The sequence below is a fragment of the Penicillium canescens genome, assembly GCF_028828765.1.
Source record: "Penicillium canescens strain IBT 15451 chromosome Unknown utg000010l_segment0_segment0, whole genome shotgun sequence".
In the NCBI taxonomy this organism is placed as follows: domain Eukaryota; kingdom Fungi; phylum Ascomycota; class Eurotiomycetes; order Eurotiales; family Aspergillaceae; genus Penicillium; species Penicillium canescens.
In genome coordinates, this window is record NW_026703972.1 from 3,819,682 (window position 1) to 3,832,149 (window position 12,468).

The following is a 12,468-nucleotide window of genomic DNA, read 5'->3' on the forward strand; positions in this document are numbered from 1 at the left end:
GCTTGAGAACTCGACTTTTGCTCCTCGTTTGAGAAGCTGGAGCACCGATATGAGGTTTGCATGTGCAGATGGGACGTAGAGGACATTGTCAAGCACAAGCCATTTCCTTCTGCCTCGTACATTGCAAAGAATATTGACTGTCCCCACTCCCGAGGGAGTCGTTGAGGTATCGACGCTTCTCAGTGGTGGTCCATGGTACTTGTCCATCTTTACAAATCTCGAGGCGTTATTGCAGACGTGCTGAGCACATCCACTATCGACGATCCACGCGTCACGGATCGACAGGGTTTTTGTAGCCATCATTGTGGGGAAGTGGTCAAACAGGGCGAGGTTGCCTTCAACATCTTTCCCGAATGCTTTATTAACATCTTCTCCGGAGACCTTTGTGGCCATAAAAGTGGGCTTCTTTGGATCCCTTGGGCCACCGACATCATCGTCTTCGTCATCCGTGGAGGGCCGCCGCTTCAATGGCTTGCGTGCGCCTGTATGTGAATTGCCTGGCTTTGACTTGTGGCTCTTTCCGTCTTTCTTCTGATCCTTCGGTCTTGGATTCTTGCTGAAGCACTCAGAGTCCACGTGATAAGGTTTCCGGCAGAAAGAGCAATATGGGACGTTATCGATCTCGATTCGACATGTCGTTCCGTCGGATGACGGTATGACTTTCTTGTCACCTGGCCCTCGGATTATAGCGAGAGCAGGAAGCCCTTGCGCCTCTGTTGGTTGTTTGCTCAATTGCCCCTTCCTATGTTCTTCCTCAATTGCCTTGTTCTCGATATAGTCGAACGTGGGCGCCGCTTTTGTGATGTTACCATTGGCATCTCTTTCGTTAACAAGGTCCATTTGCCGAAATATATGATCACGGAAACTTTCATACTCAGGACCTAATGCGTGCACGAAAAAGAATGTTCGCTCAATCTCGGAGCTCACGCAGTCAGGGTCAAGGAGAAGTTTCTCAGCATGGATCTTCCTGATCTCGGCTCCGAGGGCTTGAGCGCTTCCACATTTCTCTCTTGTGAGGGACATGTACCGTCGCTGGAGGTTAACGTATGTGCCAGTGCCTTCTGGTTTGAAGTTGTCTTTAACTGCCTTTAAGAGTGCGTGGACTCGAGAGATCTCAAAGGCGCTGATCCTTTGTGCCGCATTGTGTGTCAGCTTTGCCGTGATCATCGCAGAGTAGAACTTTTGGCGATGAGTCCATTGCCGTGCTTCCTCTTCCTCTATCGGTGGAGTCGTTCCATCGTCGGCAACGGCGGATATCCGAATGAACTCATTGACTTTCTGATTCCACTTAAACCAGTCACTGGCATCATCAAGTATTGGAATGCCATTGTAGAATGCATTTAATCCAAACTGCTCAAATTTCGCGATGTCAGTCATGGTGTAAGTGGGCGCTCCTCTGAACTGAAGAATTCTGGACTTGGTCTGTCGTTGGGCAGACTGGAAGTAACGGAGGAATCGTGGTCTGAGGGGCTGAGGGAACGCGCTTCTAAACCAAAGAGTTCTAAACTTGATGCGGCACTGGGCAGACTTGAGACGACGGAAGGACTTCGGTCAGATGGATCTGGCGAAGGTGATTGGGTTGGAGGAAGGTAGTCCGTGTCTGGTGCCCCGTCCAAATCCAAGTGTTTTCTATACGACTTGAAGAAGTGGGGAAAGCGAAGCCGGTCGACAGGGTGTCGTGACAGACTCTCGAGGAAGCTTTGACACCTTTTTGGTCGAAGATTGTATCGGTTTATCCTGTCAACTGGCGCAAGAACTCGGTCGTCCTCCTCACGCCTTAACATAGAGGATCCGTGAGCTCCAACGTTGTCTTTAGGCTGGGGCACAGGATGAGGATGCGTGGAACTTTCAGTAGTATCGATGGGTATCGGAATATAAAGATGACAAGATCCAAGGGCGGAGCACGTTAAGTTAGTGTTAGAGGCCCTGTGACGCTTTGAAACAATTGACGCTCGATTTTTGCGTTCTTCAGCAGATAGACGGGAGTAGGCTTTGCGGACAGCGCCAAGGGATAGCGATGGGAAAAATGATTTTCGAATTTGTTGGGGACTCCAATGATGAATCTGCCGGAAGTGTGAAAGTAGATTGAGTTCTCTGTCTGTCCAACTGTGTCTATATGGTCTCTTCTGATACCGAGGTGGTGCTCTCTTTTGATGTAGAGACGACAATTGAGAGGCATATTCTGGAACTGGCTGCGGGAACCATATAGCTTGCCTAAATTCAATTCCTCGTATTGAAATGCGCTTTTCGTTATGGTGACGAATCACAGATATCGGCATTATCTCTGAGACAACCGTGATATCTGTCACACTGTGATCACAGCAACAAATCAGGTGTCGGCATTATCTCTCGAACATCGTGGTATCCGTCACACCGTGATCACAATCACGAATCACAGTTGTCAGCGTTATCTTTGTAACACTATAGTGTCTGTCACATGTGATATTGTGATTTCCGGAAGGAGGGAATTCATTTCATTCTTCGAGGGTCTTCATGCTCCTTTCAGCATGTCCGCAGTTCCTTGACGGTGTTAATCAATCGATTCACTTGATAGACCTATCATTTCAAGTGGAGACTTAGCCTTTAAATGAAGTTCTCAAGTGTTGTGTGAGCAACCCGGGCTCATAACCTGTTAAGATAAGTGATAGTAAGGTTGATTCTTATTCACTTATTTACAGAAGAGGGGTAGCCCGTCTTTATATCTCCGACCCTAATCCCATCCATAAGCTTAGCCGCAGTGATATTCAACAAGTACAGTTGATTCGAGGCCACAGATTGAGGGCGGTGGACGTGGATCCACTTTGGACGTACGTCCATAGCTCCCGGTCTAGGTGGGCTTTCAAACTGTCAACTGGCGGCCACCCTGGCTTATGAACCCCAAAGGGACTGGATCTTCTAACTACAGTCTGTATTGGTCACAAGTACTTTGATCTAGATCTTAACTGCATCTATTCCTCTTAAGTCTACTGCCGACGTTTTGCCGGCCGATCGGAATCACAATCAGCTTGAAGTGCCCGTGTGATCGAATTCACCGTTTCCTCGCTCACAACCAGATCGTCGCCGAAAGTCATAAAGATCGTGTTCGTGCCATCCTCAATCGCCGCATCGAAGCACTGCCTAGGAGGGACCTGCCGTAGATTCTGGTCATAAAAGGTTGCCTTGTGTGCTCGCGCATTCTTGGACGCCATTCGCTCCACAGGAGTCGGATCGGATAGGTCCACCACCATGTGGTGGACCAAGCGATTCCAGTCGCCGTGTTCATCACGTGCACGGAACATGATTGTTACCGCAGAGCGCTTGGCTGCATCGCTTGCTCCTTCTCCTCGTCCACGAGACTTGTCTTGTTTCTCGGGCAGCTTCTCTAATCTGACTCTGTTCATGCGTGTGCTCACATCGGTCTGCGTGGAAGACTCTCGCTGTGGTGATAACGAGGGGCGCTCCCTCACCGTGCCTTCCTGCGTAGCATCTGCTATGACTTGAAACTGCGGCGAAGCGTCCGGCGGGACAGACTCTGACCACTGTCCTTCCGACCGGGTATTCATTAGTCCATGGCGTCTAGAGTTCTGATCAATCGAGCTCGGAATTTCTGACTGCGGTTCGAACTCGACGGAGCGTAATATTTCTTCCGGTGCCTGTTGGTGGTCCTGAGTCAGGTCAACTTGACTAGCCACGGGCCGCGGGCTCTGCTCTTCATTTGCTCCCAATAAAGGAGGATGCTGTGCTTCGAGGAAATTGATGTCAGTAATACGTCTCGTTGTCTGTTCCGGGGTAGCCGTCTGTAAGAGTGCGTTTATATCCTGCTCCAGAGTCTCCTGTGGCGGTGTTGATATCTTGCGGGTTTGTTGGCGCCGCTGTGTCCGGTCATATGGACTGAACTTGGCCTTCTCACGCAACGCTGCACCTTTTCTGCCCACAGTCCTAGAGGGCCCCGATTTGATATCCGACGTCTCACGTCCTTCTAACATTTCCAGTGCTCTTTCAACTTCTTTCGCCGAAGAAAGTTGCACTGCTGATTCTGCCGCTTCATTGTCTTGTTCGCTTGCATGCTCTTCCATATTGTCATCTTCCAGGTATTCTCCTCCAGCTATACTTTCTTCAGCCCCTCCCCGCGGCTGCTCGTCCTCAGATCCCAGTTCCGCGTGACTATCTTCTGATTCTTCACCTTCGCTGAAACCGTGATCCTCCTCTGTAGGCTCACCGTGCTCGAGTTCATCGGCTACGGGAGGTTCCTTATCAGGAAGACCCTGCTCATTTCCATCTATTATACCCCTACTTTCAACTAGCACGAATTCTGTCTCGGATGTTGGCTCCAATACCTCTCCTAACCCGCCGCCTTCCGAATCAATGCGTGCGGTCTCCTTGTCAGATCCGGAAGATAATGGTGACAAGTTTCTGGAAGAAGATATCGAATGCCAGTCGGCACGTGAGAATCGTTGCCTCCGCTGCTGTCGTTGCTGTCGCCTCCGTAGCTTCTTCGCTCGCTTCTGCTGACGTCGCTCTCGACGTGCTTCTTTCAAGCGTTGTCGCTCTAAGCTGCTATCCCGTCTGGCTCCTGGACCCGCAGACCCAATCTCCCCTCCTTCGTTTTGCGGCGAACGATTGCTCGAAACGAAAAGCGGAGACATTGGCAATTCAGGGTTTGGAGATCTGCCCGCCGTGTCGTTATTCACACGGGGCATTGGCATCTTGCTGAAAGAGGTAAAATAGACACTCCTCCTCACCAAAGTGGAGGTGGCTTTTCGCTCCCTTTGTAGTGAGTCACCATGGAGCTGATCAATGAAAAGGAATTGACAATCTCGTAATTGGGCTTCGGCTTGCGGATATCCACATCGAGATTCTTTCTTGAGTTCTCCTCCACCAACGAACTGCACCGGAAGCTTCTGGTCGTGAGGGACGGCCCTCAAGAAGCATTCGGTGACTTTGTTGATCAGTGACTCGATTTCTTCCTTGTTATACTGATAACGATCTGGTCGCCGGGCTTTCAAAAGAGCATCTTGCGCGATTTGCCGATCTGGCGACTGCTGGATGAGCTGTTCAATCTGTGGCGAGTGAAACCCAAGTCTCTTTGCGAGCACAGCCATGTCATACAGTATCATAGGCTCCACCACTTCACGATTAGGCTTCGCCATGGGGTCTTTCCCGTCTTTCCTCGGCGGCTTTTTGAATAAGTTTGGGTAATGTCGCATAGCATAGAGCCAGAGTTGTCGATATCCAAGTTCTGCTGGGTCTCCCTGGGAGTCCGAATAAGACCGAAACTCAGATTCGGATGTCTGTATCAAGAACTGCGCGTAGGTGGGATCGGAGGACACGAATGCCGCGCGCATGGTGATTTTGATCGTTGGGAAAGATCTGGAAGGAGTGATAAGTCGTTTGATGCAGTTCGCGCATGATTCTAGGTACCGTAGATCTTTGAAGAACGTATACAGGGATGGAATTATGTCTTCAGTCTTCTTCAGTCGCTTCCAAATCGAGGCACGTTCGGATTGTGTGAAGTTTGAAAAGACTTCGCCACTGTGTACAAGGCCTTTCACGGTGATTCTATCCTTCGAGGAGACTCCAGGTGCCAGGAGTTGCAATATCTCCACTGTATGAGGGTCAACTTTGAGCATCTTAGTACGGTTGTGTTCCACGAGTGAAGACCAATATTGCAGTAGCCTAGTTAGCGCGTGAACTATCTCCTACGATCGTAATCAGCATCTCTTTACGTTGGAGTCCGACAGATGATTTTACCTCGTCGCAACAAATAGCCAGAGCCTGCGGAAGAGATCCGATTTGCATTCCATGTATCATCAAGGAGGGCAAGACGAGTATCGAATCAAAAGCAGCTCGGACGCTCGGATGAGACTCAAGTCCGCGGAGCCGCCTGGCTTTGTTGTTTGACAGCCGAGCCAACCATCGATTCTCGAAGTGTGCGTTTGGTTCGTTTCGATATTGTCGAACTTTTATGTAAATCTCACCATCGCTTGGGACTCTCTCGTTGGAATACTCATCAACGAGACTTGTTTGAAGACCGGGACTAATGTCTTGGGGCTGTCAAAACTGGGGGAAAGCAAGTGGTGAATTTCTGGCTTACCCTCCAAGTACAAGTCAACAGTCCACCATTGGTCGATCAGTGGTAAGCAGTGTTCTCCAGCCTTTAGTCGATGTTGTCCATGAAGGCACTGTATGGAACCAGTGGGGAAATGGAGGTGTGGATAGCGACTCGGTTGATCAGTCATCAAGTCAGCGGCGTTTACTCGTCCTGCCTGAAGAGCCTCATGGAGATGCTGTCGTGACACAACAGCGCTCACGTGGTTGTAGATATCGAGTCTTCGACAACCTTCTTTTTCAAATACGAGTCGCGTTGGCAGCGGCCTTCGGCCGCTGCTACTGGGCGCGGCGAGTAGGATGGTAGGGAGTTTCATTCTTGAAATATCGATGTTATGGGACTAAATAAAAGCTCTCAACGTAGGTTCTATATATGTGAATCTCGAACGTCGCCATGGTGGCTGCATAAAGGTCGAATTTCGCCCCATTATCTGCTGTCACAGAGGCAGTAGCAATTCGTGATAAACGACATTAATGGTGTCTTGCTCTATGTCATTTGGGTCTCGGAGAATACGGATGTCTACGGCAGAGCGGACGCGGGATAAGCTAGTGTAAAGTTGGCCATGGGCGAAGACGGGCAGGGTGAGATCTAGCACAACCCGGTCCAGGGTGAGTCCCTGGCAGCTGTTGAAGGTGGTGGCATAAGCTAGACGCAGGGGAAATTGCCGCCGTTGCACCGTCCAATTCGCGCGGTGAGGCCGAAACTCGAATGTGATCCGTGGCAGGTAGAACGTCGGCGACTCAGTGCCAGGCGTGCATGCTCGTCGCAGCAACCGTACCTGCACGACATTTGGTAGCAGATTAACCACCTGGACCCTCACGTTTTTGACCAAGTTTTTCTCGATGGAGAGATTCCGCATCACGCTAGCAACGGCGCCAATTTTGAGTGAGAGCTCATGCGGGGGGTTCCGGGCTCGTTCAATACCGAGAGAAGATCCGCCTCTGCACCCGTGGGGAGATTGAAGGTGGAATCGTCTAGTTCTTTAATCGTATCATGACTGTAATAGGTCTCTGGCGCAGTGGAAGGTTAGCCAGAGGAGCATGAAGGGTGAGTTGCGTCAAGCGATTAGAATCATGTTACAGGGAATAGTCATTAGCAAAAATCGGAATACCTGCACGCCCCGGTAACCGTTCTAAGATGAGCTTATTAAACAGATCAACGCGCGCGTTAAACGGGCTAAGGAATGCGTGCTGGACAGCAGCGGCGGAGGTAGAGACGGAATCTTGTGGGAAGAGGAAGTCTGCCGCAGCGTCAAGGTCGTCAAGATGCTGCAAGTGATGCAGTGGCACACTTGTCTCATAGGGGTGTACACCATCTCCTACCTGGTCCACCCATCTTGCGTATACCAGATCCCCGGCCTGTCGGACCGGGGTAGTCAGCCGCAGGACCTTAAAGTGGTTCCAGAGCGTGGAGGTGCGGATAGAGCTGTTGACAGTTGCTGTAGGCCCAGAACTTCTGCGGACGACTGGTGCCACCTGACGAAAGTCGCCTAGTCCAATGAAGAGTTTTCCTCCAAATGGCAGGTCATTCCTCATGATATCTTGAAGGAGCTGGTCTGCACACTCCACGACCGCCTTCTTCGCCATCGGCAGCTCCTCCCAGATCAGGAGCGAGGCCTGGCGTAGGAGCTCTGCACGACCTGACTGGGGGCTGACCTTAGACACCAAGCCCATGTCAGACTCCTGAACAGGAATGCCAAAGGCCGAGTGGGCCGGCCGACCCCGCTCGTAATGGATCACACTGAGGGCGGTGGTTCCAGTCACGCATACGATGCGCTCGTCTGCCCTAACGCGATCACACATGGCGCTCATCAAAAATGTCTTCCCGCGACCCGCACGGCCGTCGATGAAGTAGCAGCCGCCAATGTCCGATTGGTCTAGGAGATGATCGAAGATGCCTTTTTGATCCGAATTCATCCTACCGTAGGCCTCCTTATGCCTCCCGCGGATAGATACCAGTTGGGTCTGGAAGAAGGCAAGTTCCAAATCCACCTCCGCACAACGTTGAACGGGCTCCGGTAGGCCACACTGTGCCAAGGACGATCCCTGTGCTGAGAGATAGCGTGCCAGGTCCTGCAAGGCAAGGTCTGTGGCGTGGGCCGTAGGGTGACGTAGTCTATAGTCAGCATTGAGATCGCCGTGGAAGCGGGACCATAGTTCCACAGCTGGAAATGGAAGGTTAGACAGAAGCTGGGCAAAGAGAAAGCGGAGCTGGGACGGGCGGCTGTATGCTGTGATCGCTTCATTCATCGCGTACACGGCCTCGTGGTTATCCTGGAAGAGTCCTAACTCAGTGGCAGCCTCCTGGTATGTGGGATAGCAGTGCCCCCGGATAGTGCGGACATCTTCGAAGCTGTTCGCTGGCCGCACCTGGAGCAGTGCGCGTAGGTAAAACGTTTCCTTCAGACGAAGTGGGACGGTCTGAAGTCGGGTGACAATAGGCTGGCTGACTCGACGGCGCAACACCTTTTGGCATGGTCCCTTTTCGGTGGTGACAGTAGCAATGAGGGTCTGACCTCTGTGTAGTGGAACATCCAGGGGCACCGTCTCTAGGTAGAAAAGGCTGAAGAACTCGGTATACTTCAAGCCTGAGAAGGTTTCTGTGGATGGGCGTTTGAAGTACCACAACAGGTCGCTCATCTCGGAGTAACCCGGTTGGTTTCGATCGTGCATCCTCCCTAAGTTCTTGCCTTCCAGATGGACAGAGAGGCAGCGGACACCAGGACGTTTGGAGACAGTATGGAAGTTGAGGATGCGGTAGACAGCCTCGGACGAAGAGAGGTAACGGGCGTTCATATCGTCTCTGAACTCATCTATTTGGTCGTCCTCATTGTCTGCCCGGGCATCGTGGAGGGCCCGAATACCAAAGCGCGCCCGATCGGGTCCTTTGAAGAGGTACTTAAACAGGTAAAGGAAGATCGTCGCTGTAGAGCACACGTCCGCATAGATATGGCAGTCGAGCAGGTGCACTAGGGCGGGTACAGGAGGAGTCACCCATCGATCTTCCTGCTTGCGTCGGCGGTAATGGACACGACCAAGATCATCCATGTCTGGTTGTTGATAGGTTGAGGGTACTCGTAAATGCAGCGGCCGTCTCGGTTACAGCGTGACGTGGACCGGTCCAAGTGGTTCTGTGAGTGCATATGGAATCTGCCGATCGCTGCATGTAGGGCAGGGTCCTCGTCCGGATCTGGTAACTCGGCGCAGATGAAGCCATCTAGTTGGCTCAAAGGTAATTCATGTTGGAGCTTAACGACCAGATGCGCGTGTGGTAGACCCCGTTTCTGGAACTCTGTAACGCATATCTCGTACAGGAGGCCTCCAAATTTCTCCCTCATAAAGGCCTTCAGCCCACAGAGTCGTCCGTGGAACGCACGGCACACCACCGCAGGGATGTCTGTGAAATGTTGGCCTGCGAGCAACTGGGACTGAATCTCGGGCCAGTTAGGGTTGGTCGTCATGGTGAGGAACAGTGACGGCTTGGCCAGCTGTCGCGCGATCGCGAGGGAGTCAGCCACCTGGTCCGAAGCCCAGGCCCGGGACCCCATGAAACCGGCAGGGATTTTGTTCTCGAAGAGATCGGGGATGTCAGGATTTGGAGCCTCATCCATGGCAGCAGCTTGCATGCGTCGGCCCCGTTTGAGATAGTGCAGGCGCTCCTCCTCCGTCCGCGAGAACATGTCCACAGCATATTCACACGCCAAACGGCCATAGATCCGCATGCGTGGCTCGCCCAGGAACAGGTGGCGGTACCATTGGATCAGCGTGCAAGGTATGTTTTTCCGGGACTCGTCGAGAAAGCCCCAACCTCGCGTGCCATGTGGAAAGAGAAGTGGATATTGCAGCGGCTCGTACTGGCAAGACAGGGTCGGAACGAACCGTGGCTGCTGGCCACCTTTTCTGTAAAAGACGACCTGTCGCGGGGCCACGCGGCGGAGATTTTCTGTAGTGATAACTGCAGCGAGCTCACCACCCGCAGGCGGGATAGAGAGCTCAACAGCGAGGGCGACTGTTTGGTCCGGGACCTGGCTGACGGCGTGCCGCAAGGTCCGCACATAGGGATTAACCAGACTGAGAAAATCGTGTATCCCATGTAGAATGTCATTAGGGATGTCATGATGCCTTGCCCGTAGACCTCGTTCGGACTCGTCATAAAGAAACCAGTGCATGCTGTGACCCGTATCCGCGACATCCAGCAAACGGTGGTAGATCCGGCCTTCTAGGACCACGTTCGCCTGACCTTGGAATCGAACGAATTGGCCAGTGGTGCCGATGGCGGAGAAGACAAACAGGTTATGGAGCCGACGGCTCATGGCAGACACACGGCCTTGATACCGGTCCAGGAGAGACTGCACAGCTGGCGTGAATGGTGGTAGGTGAGGTAGGCGTCTGCGGCCTCGCCGACAGCACCAGCCATCAGCCTCAGTAGAAAGAAGGGGAATACCGCAGAAGGAGCAGTCCTTTGACCAGTCCTGAGAGAAGGGCCGGACTGCGGCCTGGGTAAGGCGTGTCCACCATAGAGGTTGCACTGGAATAATAGACGGTCCACGGATGTAAGGAAGAACGGGCAGCACTTGCGCGCCCGGGTCCACAGAAGCAGCTACAGGTACCGGACGCCGTCGCCGCCGCATCATGCGAGCCTTATGGCGGCGGTCATCACAGACCCTGTACCGAGGCGACTGCCAAGGTCGTGCACAGCGTGAACAGAGCACACGCTGTCCAGACAGGCCCGCGAACGGCAGAGATGAAGAACGGGCGGGGGCAGCAGGCAGGGACGGCGGCACCGTGGTAGGAAGCAATCTGGATCTGGCAAGGCGGTTACGTGCCAGGACCTGGCAGCGAGAGCAGGTTCTATATCGACTGGACTGCCAAGGACGGGCGCATTGAGAGCACAACACGCGATCCTCCGACACGGACGCCATCGAAGGCCAGAGTGATGGTAGAAGGGAGGCATGGTGGACATCTCCCACACCACAGCGAGAGGGACGCGGCGGCACGTCGGTGCACAGACTCTGGAGAAAGAGGAGGGAAGGCGACGGGCCAGACGCGCAAACACACGCATGAGATGTTGGGCAGCATAGTTACATGGGTTAACCCTACAGGCGGCGAGCAGGCGGAGAACACCAGAGCAGGGAACCGTATGTACCGCAGGGCACTGGTGCAGGGCACGACGGAGCACGTGAGAGCACGGAAAACCGGTATCACGTGGTGCGAAACAATCTATAGATGTGTCTTATATGTGTCTTATTATTATTATTATTATAATATTATATTATGTGTCTTATTATCTATAGATGTGTCTTATTATTTATCTTAAATCAAGAATTCACAACTCTTAGTCTTCAGACCACCTTGATCTACGTTATAGTAAATTCACCAGTTTGATATACGGACCGTTGATGATGATGATGATGATGATGATGATGTATTCATTTGCCCGATGTAGCTCGCTCTATATATATGCTGCTATGCGGGAGTGCTGTCAGGCCTGCCGACAGCTGGAAGGTGGTCGCCAGCCCACTGGGCGACCGTCAGGGAACTCGCCTTGCGAATTTCTGATCAATCGCCCTCGAATCGAAAGACGTAAACTAAACAAAAGAAATGCACGGATGCAAACATGATAAACACAAAGCCAAAATGAACGTCATTTACCCCTGGTCGCGGGTAGGACCAGGGTCCCGCTTCAACACACCATTCCCACGCCCTCTTCTCTCCAACTGTCCAGTCTTGTCGGCTGCCGCTTGCGCGCTCGCTTGGATCAAGGGAGTACAGTGGACCTGGCACTGCACTCCTAATGGGCGCCATCCTTCTTCTTCCGTCACACTGTCTAAGGGATCATTGTCTCCGCTCCTTTGTCGTCCCCTTCCTCGCCCAGAGCCGTAGGGTCGACTGTCTGAAATTGGCCTAGGAGGCCGGTCTTGACCATGAATTCGGCCACAACTGTGCGGGCCTCCGGTCGTGTGAGGAGTTCGTCCCGGTGGAGAGCGACTCCCTGGTATGAGAGAGCGCTTCTCATCCAGTCTCGCTCGTCCTGGTGCAAGGGGCATTCCAGTAGGACGTGTGTTACTGTTTGGCTGCCAAGATCGCAATCACACCGCGCTGTTTCGCGTCGGTTGATACGATTCAGGTAAGCCCCTAGGCCAATTCGCCCAGTTCTAAGCTGCATCAGAATCGATGTCGTCGCTTTGCGCAAGCCCGTCCAGTATTCCAGCGTCTTCTTTGTTGGTGCTTCAATCAAGCGTTTCGTCGGACGACTGGTCGCTTCCTTGGCCCACGTTCTGTCCCACTCCAGCTTCGCTTCTCTGCGAATTCGTCGTCTCGCTGCGGCTGCGAGACATATGTCTCGGTTGAGGGGGTTATGCAGCCCGTCCTGTTCCTGCG

General features: G+C 52.6%; 3 protein-coding genes across 3 annotated transcripts; all 3 read right to left on the reverse strand.

The window, feature by feature from the left end:
- Window positions 1-442: 442 nt before the first annotated feature.
- N7446_012611 (uncharacterized protein) lies at window positions 443-1,377 on the reverse strand (the record flags this gene model as incomplete). The annotated part of the gene is made up of 2 exons (XM_058521353.1): window positions 443-482; window positions 509-1,377. The coding sequence occupies 2 exons, from the start codon at window positions 1,375-1,377 to the stop codon at window positions 443-445; spliced, it is 909 nt and encodes a 302-aa protein (XP_058366719.1).
- Window positions 1,378-6,524: 5,147 nt separating this feature from the next.
- Window positions 6,525-6,947, reverse strand: N7446_012612 (ATP-dependent DNA helicase PIF1; the record flags this gene model as incomplete). The annotated part of the gene is made up of 1 exon (XM_058521354.1): window positions 6,525-6,947. One exon carries the CDS (start codon window positions 6,945-6,947, stop codon window positions 6,525-6,527), a length of 423 nt encoding a protein of 140 aa, XP_058366720.1.
- A 217-nt stretch (window positions 6,948-7,164) lies between these two features.
- N7446_012613 (uncharacterized protein) lies at window positions 7,165-11,009 on the reverse strand (the record flags this gene model as incomplete). The annotated part of the gene is made up of 2 exons (XM_058521355.1): window positions 7,165-9,137; window positions 9,191-11,009. 2 exons carry the CDS (start codon window positions 11,007-11,009, stop codon window positions 7,165-7,167), a joined length of 3,792 nt encoding a protein of 1,263 aa, XP_058366721.1.
- Window positions 11,010-12,468: the final 1,459 nt, after the last annotated feature.